This window comes from Octopus bimaculoides, chromosome 5, assembly GCF_046866305.1.
Source record: "Octopus bimaculoides isolate indiv1 chromosome 5, ASM4686630v1, whole genome shotgun sequence".
Taxonomy (NCBI): domain Eukaryota; kingdom Metazoa; phylum Mollusca; class Cephalopoda; order Octopoda; family Octopodidae; genus Octopus; species Octopus bimaculoides.
In genome coordinates, this window is record NC_142932.1 from 67,609,665 (window position 1) to 67,633,429 (window position 23,765).

Sequence of the window (23,765 nt, forward strand, 5' to 3'; positions counted from 1 at the left end):
GAAAAGAGCACCTCATGAAAATAACTTCCAAGAAATTTTTTGAAAACGTTTTATCTACATTAGTTTCTTGAAACAAAAATGAAAAATTTATAAAAGAAAATTCAGTGCTAACATGCCACCTTACAAGTTGCAGAGGAAAAATTAACTGGTGTTCTGCCAGTTACAATGACTAGTGTTTTGATTTATCTGATCAATGAAGCAGCCTGCTCATGAAATTATTGTGCAAGTGGCTGAGCACTTCACAGACATGCGTGCCCTTAACGTAGTTCTCAAGGAGATTCAGTTTGAAGCAGAATGTGACAAGGCTGGACCTTTGAATATCAGATACAACTCATTTTTGCTAGCTGAGTGGACTGGAGCAACATTTGAGAAAGTGTCTTGCTCAAGGACATAATGCAGTAGCAGGAATCGAACTCATGACCTTCAGATCATGAGCCAAATACCCTAACCACTAAGTCGCTCACCTTCACAATTGAAAAGATATAATTTTAGTGGCACTCTATCGGTTACGATGATGAGGGTTCCAGTTGATCCGATCAACAGAACAGCCTGCTCGTGAAATTAATGTGCAAGTGGTTGAGCACTCCACAGACAAATGTACCCTTAACATAGTTCTCAGGGAAATTCAGTGTGACTCAGATTGTGACAAGGCTGGCCCCTTTCAAATACAGGCACAACAGAAACAGAAAGAAAGAGTGAGAGAAAGTTGTGGTGAAAGAGTACAGCAAGGTTCGCCACCTCCACCCCCTGCCAGAGCTTTGTGGAGTTTTAGGTGTTTTCGCTCAATAAACACTCACAATGCCCAATCTGGGAATTGAAACCGCAATCCCATGACCATGAGTCCGCTGCCCTAACCACTGGGCCATTGTGCCTCCACAAATATAATAAGGAAAATATAATAATGCAGAAAAATATAATAATGCAGTGAAAAACAACAATTTACAAAGGAAAAGAGGGAAAAATAAGGAAAAAAAACAGACATCAGAAAACAAAGAAACACAAAAGAGGTATATACACTTCCTCAATTACAGACCACAGCAGAGAAAACTGGTGTTCTCTAAAAATGTTTGAGACAACCCAAAATACAAAGTAGCTTCTCTACTCCCAACTAAAAGAAGGAAAAACAAAGAAGAGGAGGGTTAAAGAAACGATTCAAAGATTTTCTGAAAGCCAGCTTCAAGAAATGTAATACTGATTTCAAATTTTGTGCAAGGCCAGCAATTTTGGGAGAGGTGGTTAGTTGATTACATTGACCCCAGTGTTCAACTAGTACTTATTTTATTGTCCCTGGAAGGATGAAAGGCAAACTCAACCTCAGCAGAATTTGAACTCAGAAAGTAAAGATGGCATTTTGCCTGGCATGCTAATGATTCTGCAGCTTACCACCTTTCAAGAAATGTAATATTGATACAGAGCAGGAAGAGAAGTGCTCGGGATCAAAAATGCTGGAAATCCATCATCAGAAAGAGAGATTAAAATATTTTGAGACCAGTAGGACTGCCAAACAAGAAGCAAAAAAACGAGGTGTAAAAAAGATAGACAAGAACAACCAAGAAGGAACCTTCCATCCAGAAACCACCTGTCTCACTTGTGGAAGGAACTTCTGAGCAAGAATTGGTCTCGTCAGTCACCTCAGAATCCATCAATAACTATGAAAGATAAAGAAAAAAAGAGATAGCCATGACATGTGCTTGTAAACATACATAAATATTTTTATAATGTGAAGAAGAATTTTATGTGTCTTCAAAATAGTATTATTATATATATCAGCTTAAATTTTTAAATCATTTAAAAAATAATTCAAAATAGTTTTTCCTGAGCCCAATATACATAATATCCTTGGACTTTACACCTTATCTATAGCCTCTGAATTCAATACTGACATTACTTCATGATTTTTGTATAAACTAATTACATTACATTTTATTATTGTTAACATACTTCTTATTATTAAAATATTGTTTAAACTAATATTGATATCTGTATAACAATATTGATGCTCTATTCAGACTAAAGAAAAAGCCCTGTTTGACCTATATGCTTAGGGTTTAATTCCTCAACATTTTGATAGTAGTAAAAAAAACCCAACCTATAATAGTGTTGCCACTCTGACCAGAGAAACCTTTATAACCATATCCTTTATAGCCATGTCCATGCATAATGCTTACACCTTCCCTTTCCTTAGAAGTGATTGTCCCTTATACTATAACTACTAGATAAGAGACAATAAAATCAGAGACATTTAGAATTTCTGCCTAGAACCAATTACTAGCCTGATAGCCTTGGCTATGTCAAGGTGGATTTTTATGTATTCTTCTTCCCACTTGGATTTGAAATGTTGCCACAATTATAATATGTCTTATTCTACTGTAATTTTCTGCATTTTTGTGCAGCTGAAGATTGCTCTACATATTGCATTTAATGTAATGCTCGCATTACTTAAATAAATGGAGTAGCATGAAACGTGCGTACTGCAATCATCTTTAAAATCTGTGTTGCTTATTTTGAATTTTTGATCACCTCGTTTTTTGGAATGGTTTTTGTATAATACCATACCATACTATATTCTGGTGCCTAAACATAAGTACCATATTCAATTTTTGAATCTAAATCTAAACCTTCTACATTCATTCATACATAAATACACACACACACATACATACACCAGTTCCAGGAATTGATAAAAGAAAATCCTCTATTTAAGTGATCACAGTTGATCATTGATGACCCCACAACATAATGATATGTATCATTGAGCCTCACCCTGCCACAGACATAAATGTGTCAGCATATTGGAAGCTTTAAAAAAATATATTCCTAAAATAAGATAGACCCTCCTATAAGTGTCAAGATACCTTGAATATGTCAATATATTGAGATATTTGAGTGTGATAAAATTTCATATCCAAAACCTGAGGGTCACTTCTGAAATGTTTTTCAATGTTATAATTAGGGCCTAGAAACTCAAATGCTTTATAACAAGAGGTTATTTAGTCAAAGTCCCCTTAATTGTATTAAGCACCAGATTCTTTGTAGTTTATAAACCTACGCTTCCCTTCCAATGAAAGTTAGCCTACATTATTCTTTGACTTTATTTTGCAAATTTATTTTTACAAAACCAAAGAAAGGAGTGACAAAACATAACCTTGTGAAACTCTTGTCTTTCTTCAGGGCATTAGTTACCAAAACTGAAATAAAATGGGTTCAAATAATTCAGTAATTAACAGTTTCTGATGAAGATAGAATTTTAACATATCTAACAACAATACCCATCAGAAGGTGTCATTGAGAGCCATATATAAGGATACCACCTATTAGAATGTAATTTGTAACCCATTTGACTATACTGCCCGTAAGAAGATATTGTAAACCATATAACTTTACTGCATATTAGAAGACAGCATTGTAAACCATATAATTTTACAGCATATTGGTGACCTCATTCTGCAACAAGTCACAGTTGTTAGACACATTAATGGAACACATCAACAAATTTACACTTCCCTTGTTTGCAAATAACCTGCAAGTATTACAACATTGAAACAAAGCCTGGACCTCCTAGTCTCTGACAATCTTTCAAAGCAACTACATGCATTAATAGTATCTAAAACCACACCTGAAAGATCAGACTCTTGTTCACTAAGGTTAGAAATTATTTATGCACTGACATAGTTTCACACCCAGTTTGACGTGTATTAGAATATTGTTTGCATTAGCTGAAACAGAACAGCTGCTGCTTGCATAAATATTTTAGCTTACATAAAATCAAAATTTTCCTGTTAGCTTGAAAAACTTTCACTCATTAACATTCTGAAACAAGTCCATCCATGGACTGAAAAGTTCATAGGCTGACTATGAAGGAGTAATACTAGAGCTGTGAAACCTTGCACGCATTAATTTCAACTCTCTTCTCATTAATAATGGCAGTTTCTTTCCAGGTAAACTGACATCTGACTGTTCAAAGAACACTTCAAATGTAACTAGTCGTGACTTCTTTTGAAAATTAACAAAATTTAGCATGGTAGTTTTATCAAGTATCTGCAGAAAAAGGATCTGGCCTCCAAGGACATTCATGCTGATATTGTTGCTACATTAAGGGATAATGCTTCAGCTTTATCAACAGTGCAAAATTGGGTAGCTGAATTTAGAAGACAAAGGGAGAGTCTTGAAGATGATCCAAGGTCTGGACATCCTGCAACTGCCACCACTGAGGAAAGCATTGATTGTGTTCACCACTTGGTGATGGATAACAGACAATTCACTGTAAATCAAATAGCCAATACTATTAGCATATCCTGTGAAAGAGTTCAGAATATTTTGCACACCTGCTCCAAAGAAGGCCAAGGTCGTTTCTTCAGCAGGGAAGCTGATGGCTTCAGTTTATTAGGAGACAAAAGTCATTGTGTTTATCTTCAAAAGGGCCACACTATCAATGGAGAGTACTATGCTAACTTGCTAAGGCAGTTACAAATGGTTATTAAGATATAAAACACCCAGGAAAACTGATGAAAGGGGTTTTGTTTCATTAGGAAAATGCTCCAGCACAAAAATCCCTGGTTTCAGTGGCTACTGTGCTTGACTGTATCCTTGAATTGGTTTATCACACTCCCTATTCTGATTTGGCCCCATCTGAGTATCATTTGTTCCCCAACATGAAATAACACTTGGCTGGGAACCAGTGTCACAGTGATGATGATGTCATATCTGCTGTTGACTTTTTTACTAATAGAATGAAAGTTTCTTTACTAATTGGATCCAAGTACTGCAACACCAATGGAAGAAGAGTGTAGACTGCCAAGGAGGTCTATGCTGAAAAATGAACCTCATTTGCTCACATTCCATGAGAGTATCGTGGTCAGCCAGTGAACTTTTCAACCAACCCTCATACATCATTTCTCTTCTCTTCATCAATCTCAAAACAATCCAACCCATCTTTGTCAATAGACATCACAAGAACACAAGTGTACTATCTTCAACAACGAAGGAAGTTCTGTAAAAGTTATGGTCACGTTTTCTTTAAGTATTTTATTGAAAAAAATAATTAGTAATCAAATACAAGATGGAGACCGTAGCAATTTATCAGTCTTTGTTTCTTTAAATCATTAATTATGTAACAGGCACTACCTTTTCTTTTTTTCTCACATTGACAACATATAAATCCAGTTGACTCCAGATCTACTCTGAGGGAGCAAATCTCTGATCAAAGATGTTCTGGCTGTGACTATCACATCTTTTCGTAACCTAGGATTACATTGTCTAATGTATCCTTCTTATATTAAAACTGTAATATGTGATTTAAGAGAAATTTGGTTGTTATTTCTTATGGCTCACATTGTTTCTTATCCAATTTTATAGATACTCTAAATACTTTTGACTAATTTTAGCTTATTGTGTTACTGATACATGCAGTTTTATCTAAGATAGAGGAAGTTGGGTGTACCAATCTCTTATCAGGGGACAGATAAAGGATTGGAATCTAGATATGGAGTTATATTAGTAACTCAAAGTACAGCCCTGGATCAAATTGGTTTATTTTCGATTTAAGAAAAATTAAGTTCACTCCATCCTTATTGAATTATTGTTTCTAAGATGTTCATGTAGTTTTTTATGTCATCACACTGTTTTCTCTTTATACAGTTCTGCTATTTCTATTTTATGTCTAGTTCACTTTATTTCCAGTTTTTTTTTTCTTTTTCAGTCATAGCCAGGGTTTCCTGAAACAATTTGTTTGTTGTTTGTTGTTATTTCTATCACACGTTTTCCCTGTTGTCTTCAGCTGTTTTAGTTATGACTATTACTAATTCATTGTCCAAAGCTTCAATGTCATCACTTTGTGTTTGTTGTTATTGAGTTAGCTGGGAGAAAATTTGATGTGTAACAATTTAAAAATTCATGAGGACGTTTGATATTTTTATTTATTTTGAATTACTTTATGGAAATCATGAACTGTGCCAAACAAAAGGTTAAAAGGATGAGAATTTAGAACTTATATTTTATTTGTTGTTGTTGTTGATTAGCTCTAGGCCAACCCAATCAACTAAAGTATGGTATCAGAAGGGGCTCGGGGTTATCTCTCAACAAAATTTCCTATCATACCAGACTACCCCTATACACAAAAATAGAGGCAACCACTTTTCTTTACTACTTTTATAAACCTTCTGATAGTTTAACTTCCCTATGGCATAAAGCCACATGCATTGAAGACAACACATGGAAGGGAGTGGTTTTATTTAGTTTTGTTGAGGACATGACCAATTAACAGAGACATGGTAAGACAGATAGGATTCTTCAGTCTTGCTAGAGACAGGATAATCTCTCTCATGGTGAGGTGCCATGATAAAATGTATCCAGTACACCCTGTGAAATGGTTCATCTTAGAAAGAGCATCTGGTCAGAAGCCATGCCAAAAAACAAAATGTATGAGAGAGAGAGGCGGAGGGAAGGGAGATGTAGCTTCTGATGCATCTAGGACAGTAATTCCAAATAAAAGCCAACCTGAACGTTGATAATCTGTTGAACCCAAGCCAGTATGGAAAAACAAACATGAAAAGATAACAATTGTAATTATGACATGTACTTATAAGCTTGTGTCTTCAAGAGACCAATTATTTTGCTATATTATCTCTTACTGTATTAAATTTCTGCTTTTTGTAGCATTTCATTTCACCTTTCTTGTCCCTTGTATCTCTTTGTTTATAAGTCACTGTTTCTGTTTGTTTCAATTATTGTTAATTCTTGTTATATAAATCTTTTTCTGTTTCACAAATTATTTGCTTCATTTCTACTTCTTTGTTGTAATTTTGGGAAAATATATCAAAACTTGTCATTCCTCTATACTTAATTTATCTGTATTTGGATTAACATAAAAAAGTCAAATAATTTTCTCTGTAATTTTTAAGTATAATGGTAAAAATATTGATTTTTGTAACTTAAATATTGTTTATTTACTTCAAAAAATTGTTTTAGTTATTTTAATAATCCTTGTTTAATAAATTTGTTTTAAATGGTTGAATATCTGAAATGAATAATTTTTAATACAATTAGAATTTTTTGGACAATTAACCTCAACTTCACAAATTAAAAAATTTTCAATATTTACATCATCTAGACAATATTTTAATCACTTTGATCTCCAATTATCAACAGGTGTCTTATTCATGTAGGCCTACATAGTACTAGCCAGGATTTGAAAATTTACAATCTTAGAATTTGTGGTATTTTAAAATTATTTTCTTTTGTTCTTATTGAATTTCTATTTATTTTGAGATCTGTACCATCAACACCCTGATAACACAAATCTCTCCTTCTTTAATGCCCCACCCCCACCTATACTGCTTCTCAAAAGTCTAACCTACTGGACACATATTCACCTTTGTTACTCATTAATAGGTTCTTGTCCTTGAAAAATTTGGTGTAAACAATATTCATGACAGCTAAAACATTTTGACAGTCTGCTGCACACAAATCTCCAAGTAAAACTTCCCATTTATGGATTCCATTGTCTTTTGGATCAGTGGCTTTCTGTTGAATCAAACTATCCATGGCATATACTCATGGAACTCTCACTGATATACACTTTATTAATTCTGGTGTTATGCAATGATTGGTTCTGTTATTCCTCCAAGAATTCCTTCTTCTATGAAGATGAGACCACACATCACTCCTCCTTAACCTTCCATTCACAAGTATCATCCACAGGCACTGTACTGACTTCATACACAGAGATATTGGAAACATCCTCCAGGGATGTCATGCCAATACTGTCTCTCTCAACACAACATATATCAAGAAAACATTAATGATCTTCTCCAAATATAAATAACACAATTAAAACCCACTCAAGATCACTTCAAATGCTTATGTCTCATTATTATTCAGGTTCTTTTCTGGTAAAACACATCCTCAAATATAGTCAAAACTGCATCACAAAGACTGATCTTTCTCCTTCAGGACCAGAAGGTACTTCATAATCTATCAACTACTAATCCATTACAAAGCTGAGATGAGACCTTCACTACTACTCTCACATGTGAAACAGTACTGCTGCCACACACATGAATATTCTTGGCCACATCCAAAGATGGTTCACCTAACTGGCATTCCACTCTCTAGCGCCTAGATGAGCTGTATTTCATCTCTACCTTTTCTATCACTACAACAATGGCCTCTGCTCCTCAGAGCTATCTGTTCTCATAACTTCTACAAAACTCCTCAGGCCTTCTCAAATCACACTCACTTTTTCATATTGTGACCCTTACTCCAGATTAAGTCCTTCTTCATCAGAATGTCAACCACTTGGAATATCCTTCCTGCAGGCAATTAAAACTATGACAATTAAAATGAGGAATTATAAAATGTATCTTTAGTGGAATTTCATACTTTCATTGAAATTAGTTTATCTTATTTTTGTTAATTTAACAAATATTTATTTACATATTTTATTTTTCAGAAAACCAGATATTAATTTAATGTTCCTGTAACTCCAAAAGTTTTTAAATAACATTTTCTGTATGTGATAGATTACAAGGAGTTATTCCTTAAGCAGAAGACATTTTTAGGAAAATGACTGTAACCAACTTAATCAACACTAGTGTATTATTGATAATCAAAATGCTGAAAATCAAAGTGGATAGCAGTTAGAAGTGAATTCAAAATGACATGATTACTGTATTGTATTTAGTCTAGAGGTCTATCTATTTAGTCAGATGTCTAACTATTTGTCCTAGAGGTCTAATTGATTTGTCCAGAGTTCTATTTAGTCAGAGGTCTAAGTATTCCATCTGGATTAATGTGGTTCCTGGAAGGTAAGATGCACATCTGTGGGTCAGAGGTTAAAATTTGTTGGTGTGCTCTTGACATTCATTGGGATATGCCTTCTTTGGAATGTGGTCCAGAATGTATGTGGCAGGGGGAGGGGTACCACTAGGCCAGATATCTGAGCAATGTAACTTTATAAAAGGTTAATTAATAAGAACCGAAGTACTCTCTGGTTCTGAAGAGGAAGGCTGGCCTTGGGGGTGTAGTTTCTTACTGTATAACATCTGTGAAATTAACAGGAAAGGTCATCAAAAACCATGAGACCTATTGTTTAAAGCAACAATGAGAACCATACTCAGGTAGTTGTAATAAAGAGGAGTACCTCCTCCTGGTGCCTATTTACAGCTAAAGGAACTGAAGAAGCTAAAATTAAGTTTATTTATCAGGAATGCAACACACCAATGCTGACTGGATGATTTGAATTGTCAAACCTTAGATTACTTATATAATGGCACCCCCATAACTAGACACTCTGTGAATCCCTCATGCAAATATACAGGGTTGACCAAAAGTCACCTGACAGCAAATCAAAATTCCATAAATACTATCTGTACTCAAATAGAAAAGTGTGTCATTCAAGAAGGATTTCAATTTGAACAATTTTCATGATGTTTCATTATTTAGATGCTTTTATTAAATTCATTCGGTTGTTAAACATAAATAAATCTTGGAATTAAATGGGTTTAATTTACTGTCAGGTGACTTTTGGCCAGCCCTGTATGTTCTGTATTTTAATGTTGTCATTGCTAGAATATAAATAGACAAAAGACATCTAGTAATTACCTACGCACCTTACTTATGGAACAGGTTTTACAAGTGAGTCATGTCATACCTGACTAGTTATACTTCTGAAGATCATTAATCACCATGATGTCTGTCATGAAAGTTAAAATTCTGGCACACAGCTGAATGCATGAAGATTGGCATTTTAATAGACTTTTAGAGACTTATTTGTAATGTAATATATGGTTAGATAGTTAGTTTAGCTTGCTCTAATAAAACTATAGTTAGCAATGCTCTTTTCAGTTTGATGTTTTGTAGTAGTATTTGGGTGAATGAGATGTCACACTGCTCTCTTTCTCTGTCACTGTCTTTCCTTTTACTTTCTCACTCTCTATAAATATATGTACACACACAGACACATATATGGTTAATGAAAGACAGAAGATGGAAGATATGAGAATTTTTATTAATCACTACAACTGTTTTGACCCATCTAAAATTGATCCCTCATGGTTGGGATAATTAATTTGCTGCTTTCTTTTACGCGACCTGAGAAGATACACTGTGGAGCTGTTATTTTAACAAGTTATATCTATTTACCACCCAAAGAGACACATTTGCACTGTCGGATGCTCCTGAACCAGTTGTTAAGTATCCCACCAGTGAGGGATCGATGCTAGATGAGTTGAAACAATTGTAGTGATTAATAAAAACTCTTTTATCGTCTGTCATTCATCTCTCATTAACCAATGAACACTGAGAAAGTGATCATGCTTTACCAGTAAGCTACAAGGTATCAACCATTTGTTTTATTATCTTATATGTGTGTGTGTGTGTGTGTGTGTGTGTGTGCATGTATACCCTTACATACACATACGTATGTATATATATGTACCTGTGTGTGTATATGTACTTTAGCCTTCAACATTTTACATAAACCTATCTCACCCTCTCTCAGATACACTCCTACTCAGATGCAAAGTTTTTTCTTAACCTTTACTTTGATGACCTCATGAGTGCTAAAGTCACACACACTAAGAAAAAAAACCCAGTACACATTGTAGAGTGGTTGGCTTTAGGAAAGCCATCCAGCTGTAAAAACCACGCACAAATTGACCCCCACCTGTGTGGGTGCCACATGAGAAGCAATCAGCTCACTCTACAGAATGGTTGGTTGGCATCCAGCCGTAAAAACCATGCCAAAACACACACAGAAGCATGGTGAAGGCTCCTGCCTGGCCAGCTCCTGTCAAACCGTTCAACCCATGCCAGCATGGAAGGAGGATGTTAAACGAAGATGATGATGATGATTGATATATTTATATATATATATATATATATATATTTAAAAGTAGTGAACATCTTGTCAGACTCTAAAACCAGAGACAAATGTAAATCTTCACCTTTGGGAGGCAGGAATCTGTTACAGTTATTTGAATAAACAATCTGGGATCAGTGAGGATGGGTTATCTACCTTAGACCAGTGTTTTGTGAGCTAAAAGAGGGGAAACAAAGATGCTTTTGGATCATAAGGACCCTTCTAGGTCTAATCAGAGAACAGGGAATCCCATGCTTGCAGCAGGCAGTATTTGAAATGGATACAAGGACTGTAAATTTCCTAGTGAGTGCTCAGTGATTCAGGTTTCAAGGAGTCTTTAAGTATCCATGCTTGCTAAGCTATACGAAGCTTGCAGTGTTTGCTCCTGTGAATGTTGGGTTCCGGCCACTCTAAGATCCTCCACTTGGTATCATATGGGCTCCCTTCATCTTTGAGGCACCACACACAGCTGGCTAGAGATGTGATAAACCATCTTTCAAAAATCTTGAAAGAGGACCTGTGGTTGTACAGGCATTGCTTGAAGGCTGTCCCGGCTGACCCAATATATTTCTATATATCGGGTATTGGTTGTGCTCACATTATTGTTGCAACTTGGGTTGGCTCCAGGCTTGGAGAAGTTTATGTTGCCACCAGTGTAGCTGAGGCTGCCTTTGGTGCTGTTATCATTACAAGGCGTGGGTCCAGCGTTATTGCTGTGGCTGGCTGTTGTCATTGTGGTGGTCATCCCTGGTCATGGCATTGGCACTACCGTCGCTGATGGTAATGAGGGTGCCATAGTTGGTAACATTGAGTGAGGGACTGGTAGCCTTGCTAGTGCTGCTGGTGTTGGCGTGGTCATCCTCTCTGGCCATAGTGCTGGTGCTGGAGTCATTGGCATCAGTGCTGGTGTTTCTGCTGCTGTCACTGCTGCCAATACCGTCAACATTGTTAGATGATCCATTGCTGCTGTTACTATGGTCTCTAGGTCTGGGTATCACCAGTCTCATAGATGACTCTCTCAGCCTCACACTGAACAGTCATTATACACCCTGCAACAGCAAACGGCCTCCTCCTGCTGACCAAATGACTGTAACAGATTTCTGCCTCTCAGAGGTGAAGAGTTACATTTGTCATCATTGGTCACTATGACTAGACATAGACTCAACTATTTATAAATATATTACTGCTCTATGCTTTAGAATGTGCTTATTTTTGAGATGTATGACACACACACACACACACACACACATATATATATATATATATATATATACACACACACACACACAGAAAGCAGTACCATTAAAAAAAGGATAGACATATGTAGGAAATAAAGTAAAGAGTTTATGAGGCAGAAGACCTTCCCTCAAATTGACATTGCCTGAACAGGTGCATGGTGTATCACACATCAGGCATCAAGAACACAACACACCAACTGGTCTATGTATAGTTTTTGTATTTGGTTTGCAAGATTCTTGAAGTGAACTTTTGAACTGAAGCAGATTTTGTTGTGTCTCAAGTGGATCTTTATGCCAATAATAAATGCACACACTGGTTTTATCATCGTTTGATGAATTGTTCAATTAATCAATCAGTCTGCTAAACCTTTCAACACCATTTGCAACCTCATCAATGACCCACCCTCTCTACTCCAGGTCTCCTTGGAGTTTGACTCAAGTGTAAGAAATAATAATATGGACAGAGGAGCAAGAAGGTTGGTTGGTTAGCTAAGTTTGTAAAAGTGTGAACAGAGAGTAACACTAAAATAATATTGTTTTGTCATGTTCATATTTGACCTTGAAAAATACCTTTATCTGTTGTTCACCCTTACATGATTACAGCTTCCAACTGAAATAATAACAATAATAACGAGCTTAATGTATACATGGCTCATGTAACAAAATCTCATCAGAAAAAGGTTAAAAAGAGCAGCAGATATATAAGTAAAATATAGAAAGACAGCAATGGTAGCTTAAATACATGCACAGTGCACAGAATGAAATACAAAAATAGAGAAAAGTGAACATTAAAAGAGTCATTAAGAGGAAAGATTCAGTAGTAGTATTTTGGAAAGCAGTTTGAGTAGCTTTTGGAGTAATAATGGTCACCTGTCACCCAACTAACTACAAGCTTTTATTATTTTTATTTTTTATTGTCGTCTCTAACCCACCACTACCCATATCACCAACACCACCAATAATAATTTTTCCTGTGAGAAATAGTAATACATACATTAATCAGTATCGTTATAAAAAAAACGTTCTCTTTTGTTTGGCTACATCATTTTATATGAAAAGTTTTATAACTTTTTTCATATAAAATGATGTAGCCAGATCTAGGTCACAGCAGCTAAGGGAGACAACTTTGTTTTATTTCACTGAATCCTTATTTCTATTACAGTGTTCAACTTCGCCATTAAACCGTTCGGAGTGTATAAAATAAAATACCAGTTAAATATCCGGATCAATGATTTCAACTAACACCCACTTATCATAGTTACTGGCCTAGTGCCAAATTTAGAAACAATTATGGTATTACACAGCACTGGCTTATACAGACAGACAAGCTGTGATTTTGTCTACACATATATACTATGGATACAGAAGGAACTCAAGAATAGGAAAGGATAAAGGAAGAAAGAAAACATCAGAAATGGAAAAGGCTAAGAAGTGGCAAAGAAGATTCAAAGAGAAGACACCACCACCAGGTATCAGCAGGTTGGTGGGTACAAACAAAGCACACCTGTTCAACATGTGCAAAGGCAAGGTAACACAGAAATAATGGCAGTCTTGGAGAAATGCATAAGAAATAAAAGAATGTTTACTAGGGTGCATTGAGGTCATCTTCCTCTTGCTCTTAATGGCTTCATCATGAAGGGAAATCAAAGCTATAAGCACTAGTTCATTAGCATGGAGTAGTTCCCATGGGGAGCCAGGCTTAAATCCTTCTGTTATGGATTAGGGGACTATGATAAATAATAGGGGACTGATAACCAAACTCTGATAAACTCCTACACTTAATTCATCACTGTACTCATAGATAAATCTCACTTTTCTGACTACATACCTGTACATGCCTTGAATGGCTCCTACTAGCCATTCATCTATTCTTAGCTTCTGTAACAACCACCAGATATGAGAGCAAGGCACCCTGTCAAATGCATTCTCCAAGTTGATGAATACCAAGTACAGTGGTTTATTTTTTGTTAAATAATTCTCTTGCAGTGGATGAACTATAAAGGCAGCATCAGTAGTGCCTCTCCTCTGCATGAAACCACACTGCATCACATCTTGGTTAAGTGATTAACTGTCTTCTGAATTAATTAAGCTATAACTATTACACACACACACAGAGGCATACATGTGCATGTGTGTGTGTGTGTGTGCTTAAATATAGCACCTGAAAACAATTTTTGAATAGATTGATTAAAATGCAAAACAGAAAGAACATGGTAGTTTATTATCTAGAAAATTCAGAAGAAAATATTGACATGTAACTAAATTTTATGTGTAATAATTAGATATAACGTACACATGCACATGCTTACACAAGCATAACTTTGATGCCTTCTTTTGTAATGAGATTTATTAAAAGTTTATATTTGATTCTTCAGAATATGAAATTTCTTTTATAAATACCATGACTGGAACATTAGAAGTTTCAGGTGTGTTAATAAGAAAACAATGCAAAAGAAAATAAAAATGGAAGAAATACTCAAAAACAGAGACATTTTATCTGTACATTTATTTACAAATATAACATATGAAATAGTTTAGTACATTTGTACCCAATATAAAAATAAGAAGAAATCTTTGAAGGCCACTCTTAATAAAATTATTGGTTAGTTTATTTTACTCATTAAAAAAAAAACGTTATTAAAAGCTCTCAAATTATTTTTATTCCAAGCTCTTCATGGCAATATATATGTAAATTCTCTGTGACTTAGAATATACATTGTAACATTGAACACACACTTAGTCACATGGCCCTCAAGCCTTACAGCAATGTTTACATTACACTGGAGTAGATGGGGTACCACTGAAGTATTAAAAACTTCCCCCTCTTGAAGTGATTTCAGAAAGGAAATATTTAGCTACTTCATTATGGTTCACTTCATCAAGACAATGGACAGATTACAATTCAGAATTGCAAACTAAATAAAATGCTCTTCAGGGTACATATTTACTCCAAGGTGAACTGTGTCATTGTGAGTTAAATAACCCTGTTTGAGACATTGGGACACACCAATAACAGAATGAAAACTATGTAGCAAGCTAAATGCAGGAGACATAGGATATCTATGTTAGATTACCTTTGGTTAGCCATCCTCTTTCCCTCTATATAAAATGGCTTGATGCTACTCTGAGATATTTCAAACACACCACACGCATGCACACAACATAACGTATTCACATATATTGTGTAACTCAACAAATATGTAACACAACACAGAATAACAAACTACAAGAACATGTCCAAGGTTAAAATTACCAACTGAACTAAAGACAATAGTACAACTATTATGTAACTGGTATTGTATGACTAATATATATTTTATCATTATTAATTCTGTAGGAGATGAAGGGCTATATATATATAATTTTCAATTTCCTGTTTTCTTATGTGTATATATGTTTGTGTGTGTGTGTGTGTGTGTTTGTTTGTCTGTGTGTGTGTGTGTGTGTGTGTTTGTGTGTGTAAAACTAAGACACAAATTAATCAAAGTATGAACTGGTTGTATACACACAACAAATAAAGTAAATACTGAATTTCCAATTTGGTCCAATCAACATCAAATCCATCATCACATTAAGAGACAGTAACATAATGAACGATTTTTAAATTATTCAGTTTCCAGTATTTTAAATTATTTTTTTTCTTATCATTAAATAAAGCTTTAATAATGCTACCAAAATCCTTTGCCTAAATTTGTCACAACCAATGCACTTTTAGAACAGTATTTTTATTCCATCAGACATAGTCTAAGTGTTTAATGTAAAGATAATTGTAGTATGTTATTCTAGTTGGTAAACAAACACACAATCACAGATTTAAGGCAGCAACTAAAGCAAAGAAACAAAAATATGTACCAAAAGAAAATTTTTTTAAATCTGTAATTAAAAAAGTATTTGCAATTAGAAAAATTCCAACGATAAGATATCTTTGGATTATTATTATTATTTTGTTGTTGTTATTGAATAACCAGCCTTAGTCCATTCTATATTAATGAATGTATAAAGAATTGTGGTAATGGTGAGTTGTTTGATGAATGAAACCCACAACCGGGTTCCAAGTCACATCTGAAACTTCATTGACAATACAAATACTTTCTGAAAGATACAAACATGACTGCCTCTTCCTTTTAAATTTGAAGTCTCCAAAAAAGAAATTATTTGTTGTTGCTGTTAGCATCATCTCTAGATAGAGTTACATGCAATATTTTCTCAGAAAGTGTGACTCTAAACAAAGATACTGTAATTATAGTTACTTAGCAGATAAAAAATGTTGAAGAATAAAAATTAAAATAATGTGAAAGTAAACAAGGTCAAGATTGGAGTAATTAATAATTGTATTTTGATTAATGGTGTATTAATTAAAAACAGTAAAAAAAAAAGAGTACATATCTGTGGTGGTGATGACAATAATGGTGGTGAAGATGATGATTATGATAATGATGGTGGTGGTGGTGGTGGTGATGGTAGTGGGAAGTTGTGGCACTGATAACAATCTTACAAAAAGAACTAAATAAGAATAAAAAGAGAAAAGACTGGACGTGGGTGGAATCACACAAGTTATTGCTTAACAGAAGAAAGAAAACCTCAAACCCTAACTCTACAGAACTGTTAAATAAGATAATGTAATCAGTTTCAACAGTCAACAGAATTTTTACAGATCATCATCATAATAATCAACAACATATCTTAATTATGATCATAATCAACATTATATCATAACAATGAACATAATGAACATCAAAATCTTCATCATACCAAACGTAACAATCATCATAGTAATCACTATTATATGTATCATCACAATTATAATTTTCATAATAATCATTAACATAATTATGATCACCATTTCAATCATCATCAGTAAGTATGTTTGGCTACAGCTACTATGTAGCTGAAAGAGATGGTATTTGTAGAAGAGGCAGGATATGGTATGAATTAAGCCAGTCTTACTGGTATTCACCTTATTGATTCTGGAAGGACAAACCCTTCCTGAAATTGAGCAAGAATGTAAAATGATAAAAACTTAGTATGATTAAACATTTAATTTGGTGCAATACCCCTCTCTTAGCATTCCTATAAACTTCAAGATTCTCAATGTCTGATTTAACTGTTTAATCCAACTTTTTCCTTTCCCTACTTCAACGATAGACAACCTTCACACTCAAGTAAACAACAATTTTTCACCCAACTTGTCTCAACCTCTATTTTCTGCCATATGTCTATACCAGTCATCTCTCCTACATAAATTGGCCAATATTTATAGAAATAAACTCACGTCTTCTACTAATTTCATTAATGTAATTACTTCAATGACACTTTACTATTAATTAAACAGTGGATGAAGAAGTGAAATTAAAACATTAGCAACTAATTAGATGTTAACTTATTTCTTCAGGACTGGATCATGATGACCTAGCAGTTGGAATAACCTTTTTACCAATGTTGGAGCAAAACACGGTTAAAATATAATGGTGAGGACTAACAATACAGTAACAAGATATTTAAAGTCTAAAAATATTAAAAATGTATCAAAACTTTCTGATACATCTCATTAAACCTTTTAATAGCAATCTAATGAAGACTACCACTGGTTCTGTGGTACAAAACTGACTACAATAAAAGTGCAAGAACACTGGAGATGGTGGTGATGGTGTTGTGTGTCAGTAATATTTGTTGAGTGAAGTGTGTGAGTGAAGTGTGTGTGTCAGTGATATTTGTTGAGTGAAGTGTGTGAGCAGGAATAGGGTGAGAAAGAGGAGTTTTCAGCTGAAAAGAATAGATTTTTTTTTCAACTATTATTTTTTAAAACTGAATAATGGATTGACAAATATTTGTTCAGTTCAATGCACACACACATACATGTATACACACATACATGTATACACACATGTGCATGTGTATATGTGTACATGTAGGAGAAATTATGATAAACATAAATTTATGTCATTTGTTCCTACACATGTCTCAACACTGTGGTAGTTTGGAATTCTGCATTGGATGTCCCAAGTGCAACTGGAACATCAATAGATAGATACACACATACATTTACCTGCACATATATAGTATATCTTGCATGTACAAATAGATATATAACTGCTACTGTTGAGTTTAGAACTTCACATAGATTATCACCATTCTGTCTGCTTCAAGTATAGTGGTTTGGTTGCTACTATATTTTATAGTATTATTAGTTATGATATACTGAGCAAATGTAGCAAACATTGCAATAAACATAAATTTATATCATTTGTTCCTACACATGTTTCCTCATTGTGGTTGTTTATAACTTTGCATTTGATGTTCCAGTTGCACTTGGGACATCCAATGCAGAATTCCAAACTTGGAACATCAAATGCAAAGTTGTAAACAACCACAATGAGGAAACATGTGTAGGAACAAACGATATAAATTTATGTTTATTGCAATGTTTGCTACATTTGCTCAGTATATCATAACTAATAATACTATAAAATATAGTAGCAACCAAACCACTATACTTGAAGCAGACAGAATGGTGATAATCTATGTGAAGTTCTAAACTCAACAGTAGCAGTTATATATCTATTTGTACATGCAAGATATACTATATATGTGCAGGTAAATGTATGTGTGTATCTATCTATTATACACATTCTCTATACATGAGTATGCATGTGTGTGCATGTATACATATACATGTATGCATGTCTGTATATATACATACATACATATATATACATACATATACATATATATATACATACATATACATACATACATACATATACACACATATACATCCATATACATATATATACATACATATACATATATATATTTATATATAAATGCATGTATGTTTGTATCTATCCAGTATCTGCCTCTATGCACATACATACATGCATTCTATACATGTCTGTATATATAATATATATATATATATATATATATATATATATATATATATATATGTGTGTGTGTGTGTGTGTGTATACATATATATATGTGCGTGTGTTTGCATCTATGTATATGCACACAATCATGTACATATATACATATGTATGTCTGTTGATTCACACACACACACATACATTTACAGTAGTTCTATTTACAAAATAATTCTACAAACAAATTAAAAAGAACTCACCTCTTGATATAGAGTATATTTATTATGTTTACTAACTCAGGCCTCTTCACAACATCTTGTTACTCAAACTTTGAACTTAGAACGAAATTTGGAGAGGAGCCGTATAAACAATTCAATCACCCCACTACTTGGGAAATGCATATTCTGTCAACCCCAGGAAGAAGAAAAGTAAATTGGCGTTAATGGGGTTTGAACTCAGAACATAAAGAAGCATTACTAAACACTGTAAGTCTAGAAGACAGAAGGTGCACATTACATAGTCTAGTATATTTCTACAAGGGATTCCAGATGCGAAAAGGATTGAAAGAGAAGACCTTGGAGAGATAAAAGACAAAGTCAATTTGTGCGCAACTTAAAGTCAGTACATAAAGAGCAATGGACTTTGTGAATAGATAACTGTGATCGATAAAATAGACACGAGCTAGAGTAGCAGTGTAGCTTAATGCAGACTAAGAGAGCAGTAAAGTGAGCAGTGTGGTTTAGTGAAGCAATGCCCACAAATCTTTATGACTGACATCACAGCTAAACTTATCAACTTTATATAGATATTAGGGTTAGTAAACATGGAAGTAAACTAGTTGATGTGGAAGTATTGAGCTCAAAATGATCAAAGGATAATTATCAAGATAGGGGACCAAACTAACAAAGGTAGTTTTTATCTGTCCTCTGAGGCCTATGTGTTTACTCAAAAATGGTCTCACCACCTTCTAAAAGTAGCAGCCAAATAACCACACCTTTACAGTTTTAAAAAATGGAAGGATACCTAAGATAATGTAATCTTTGACAAAAAAAAAATACAGAAAAGAAAAAATGGGTTGATTACAATTGGAACATTTTTTCTCATAGAAGTTCTGATGGCTTGGTGTTTCATCTGGGGCTAAACAACAAAATTTATACAAAAACTGTAACTATGATATTTATAACAAACATTTGCGAGAAGTTTTTATTCTATCTATTAAACTGAACGATCACCATTTGTGCTTAATGTAACCCAAAAGTAAAGGTGCTTGTCTTGTTATAAGGTTTACTACAACAGTGCACGCGAACACTGAATTACAATAAATCCATTATTCGTAATCCCCCAACCTTACTGGTTTTATGCCAAAATTTGAAATCATTATTATTATTATTACAACTTGTTCCAACATGGTTGTCCTAAATCTTACGAAATAAAAAAGTATAAAAGTTATTTCAAACTACTAGTAAGAAAAATACATTTTTAAATGCTTTTCCAACGACATGCACACATATATACAGACGTGCATCCATCCATACATACATGCATGCATCCATCCATACATACATACATGCATGCATCCATCCATACACACATACATGCGTATAGGCATGCATACATACATACATGTTCATTTTTAAGTGATGTAATATATTGAAAGGCTGATATTTTTTAAGAGAGTACACATTAATTTTGGCAAGTAAAAAGTTGACAGCTACATCGAAGTTTGATGACGGCAGGTTTTATTCTTGTATATATGTACTACGTACGTATACATACACACACACACACACATATATATATATATATATATAAAACTTAAATTATAATAATAATTGCACACACGCTTTATTGCATCTCTCTCTCTCGTGTGTGTGTGTTGTGTGTGTGTGTGTGTGTGTGTGTGTGTATGTACATACATATTATCAGCGAAAATAGCAGTAAGTGTTTAGGAGTTTCATGGATTAAAAATCCCTTATATTCCAACCTCAAATCAACTAAAGAGAAACATCCCAGATACACTATGATGGAGATAAGACAGGATGGTGACAGTAAGATCTGGGGTTAAATAACAACAACAACAACAGTATAAAGGTACCTTCAAAAACAAAACATTCATAATCAAAATATATTTTATAATTGTAGCAAGTAAATGAATAATAACCAGTAAGTTTTAAAAAATATAAAAATTAGAAAAATAAAGAGAAACAATGACTTGATATTAATGTTTGTGATGACAAGTTTTTTTTTTTCTGAGTGATACCCTGTGGCTAATAAAAGAAATTATTATTATTATTATCATTATTATTATTATTATTATTATTATTACTACTATTACCAGGGTCGTTGCAAATTACCTTTTACATGCCGAATATTTTTACAACACCATCTTCCTGGGTCACTAACAGTTTGGATTTATCACTAAAATAAAGTCCCACGGGGCGACTGATGCCGTCAGTTCCATCCAAGAGTATCCTTTTAAAGAATCCGGTTTTGCTCATATGAATGATTCGGTCATTCTTCGTGTCAGCCAAATAAACTGAGCCGTCTCGACCACAACAAACTCCACGCGGTTCTTCTAAACACTCGTCACTTTCGGAAGGGTCTGGTTTGTACATAAAATTGATGCTACCGTCCCACTTGTAGGAGATCAGAGACCGTTCTAGGGTATCTGAGACTATAATATCGAAATTCGGGGATATTGTAAGGCCCATTGGTTTTCCGACGCAGTTTCGTTGAATGGAATAAAGAATATAACAAGCATACGAGAGAACATCGACGCACCAGAAGTTTTCCACGCAGTGCGTAGCGACTAACTTTTCGGGTTGTCCTACTGCGATACACGTATATTTTCGAGGTGTTGGGATATGATCGATTACCTCCATAGATTTATCAGGATCAAAAGTAATGATTTCTGACTTTTGGGGCAAAGTAACCAATGCTTCACCTTCAGGAAGGAGAGCAATATCTCCTGGTTCGGACATCAAACGAAGCAAACCAATTAATTTCCCGGACAGGGAAAATTTCTTCACGTGTCGATTTCTCACATCGACCCCTAATACTTCCCCCGACGGAAGTATTATGGCATTGTTTAAAATGGAAGGGACTTCGACACCTGGAAGATGAGCTGTAAATTTATTTTCCAATGGCAACAATAGACCATTTTCTTCTTCGACTTCACTTCCTTTGGGCATCTTGGTAGTGTTTTCTTCGTTTTTACAATCTGTTAACTCGTCCTGAGATTTTAAGTTTCCGTCCTCTTTTTTCAATACCATGGCTTCGTCCAACTTTTGGCAAGTTTGTAGAATTTTCTCTTCTTTTTCTAACACCACTGTGTGTTCCTTAAAGGTTTTCGTATCAAATGACTTCGTAACAGAGCTTTTAAAGATATCTGTGTCACTGAAACTTAAACGAGGATTTCGAACTGTTTTATTTAAACCAATCGATTTTCGGTTAGTGTCATTGGCAATATTGCTGTCGTTTATTATTTCTATGTTCATATCTGTCAGGAAAAAATTTTCCGGGAAACCATCAGCCCATTCAATATAAGGGCGTGTTGGGTCGATTGGTTGCGTATCTTCCTGGCAGTCCGGACATGGGAATGAGCCCTTGTTTGTCTCACTCAGATATGCTTGAATGTAAGAGCTCAAACAGGTTTTGCAGTATGTATGTAGGCAGGGCAACGCCCTGGGTGAGTGAAACTTTCCGCTACATATACTGCAAGTCAGTGGTATATTCTTCTCAGTCAGAGCAGCAGTATCGGCCTTGATTTGTTGAGAGGGTACCACAACCTCTTCGACATCCATTGCAAGGTTAGGGACAATTTACTTTCAAAGTACACCAGTTGTCAACTAAATACACACAGGATAGACACAGAATGGCCACTCATAACACGACTTGTTTTATTACTGAGATTTCTTTTTTCTATTTCAATAGATTTGTCAACATTAAGGTACCGTGAGAGCGAGAAGAAGGAAGGAAAGAGTGGGGTAAAGCACTGAAAGAAAACCACAATGAGGATAAATAAAAACAAAGACAACATTTAAGCAGTTTACTACACTGAATAGTTGATTGGGTAGAGAGGGACAGATAGATTGATCGACAAGGACATACAGACCGATATATATATATATATATATATATATATATATATATATGAATAAATGAATAAATATATATATATATATATATATATATATATATATATATATGAATAAATGAATAAATATATATATATATATATATATATATATATATATATATATATATATACACGTGTGTGTGTGTGTGTGTGTGTGGATAGATAGATAGATAGATAGATAGATAGATCAATTTATTAATACACTCATAGATACATAGATATATGGGTGTGTGTATACACACACACATACACATATAAATATATGTTATATGTATGTGTACGTGTGTTCGTAGACTTAGCTAGATATATACAGACATGAGTGTTTACAAACTCACTGACTGATCGTACACAAATGCCTTCCTGCATACGCACACACACATCAACTAACCACACGTCCCATTCCCTATTTTATTCCCTTGGTGTTTATATATTTACAAATTACTAAAATACCTGCTTTTCGTCTTCCTTCGAAACGAATGAAATGGGTGGGTGGAGACGAAAAAAGATAAGAAAAGAAAGAAGAGGAAAACAAAAACAATAATTACTGGTTTGGACGTGTTAGGTGTATATTATTTAATTATTTCGATATTTCTATCCAGTCACTTTCTATTAATGCTGCTGGACCCAGAGAGAACACTGTCATTCACACAAAATGCATACAAACACAT

General features: G+C 34.3%; 1 protein-coding gene across 1 annotated transcript; it reads right to left on the reverse strand.

Moving 5' to 3' along the window:
* Positions 1-14,583: 14,583 nt before the first annotated feature.
* LOC106871966 (uncharacterized) lies at positions 14,584-22,985 on the reverse strand. The gene has a single exon (XM_089352362.1). The coding sequence runs from the start codon at positions 22,760-22,762 to the stop codon at positions 21,317-21,319; it is 1,446 nt and encodes a 481-aa protein (XP_089208488.1). The 5' UTR covers positions 22,763-22,985; the 3' UTR covers positions 14,584-21,316.
* Between the last annotated feature and the right edge of the window lie 780 nt (positions 22,986-23,765).

Bases quoted from the DNA above. Each gene is read 5' to 3' on its own strand.
- LOC106871966 (XM_089352362.1), bottom strand. From the start codon at position 22,762: ATGGATGTCGAAGAGGTTGTGGTACCCTCTCAACAAATCAAGGCCGAT.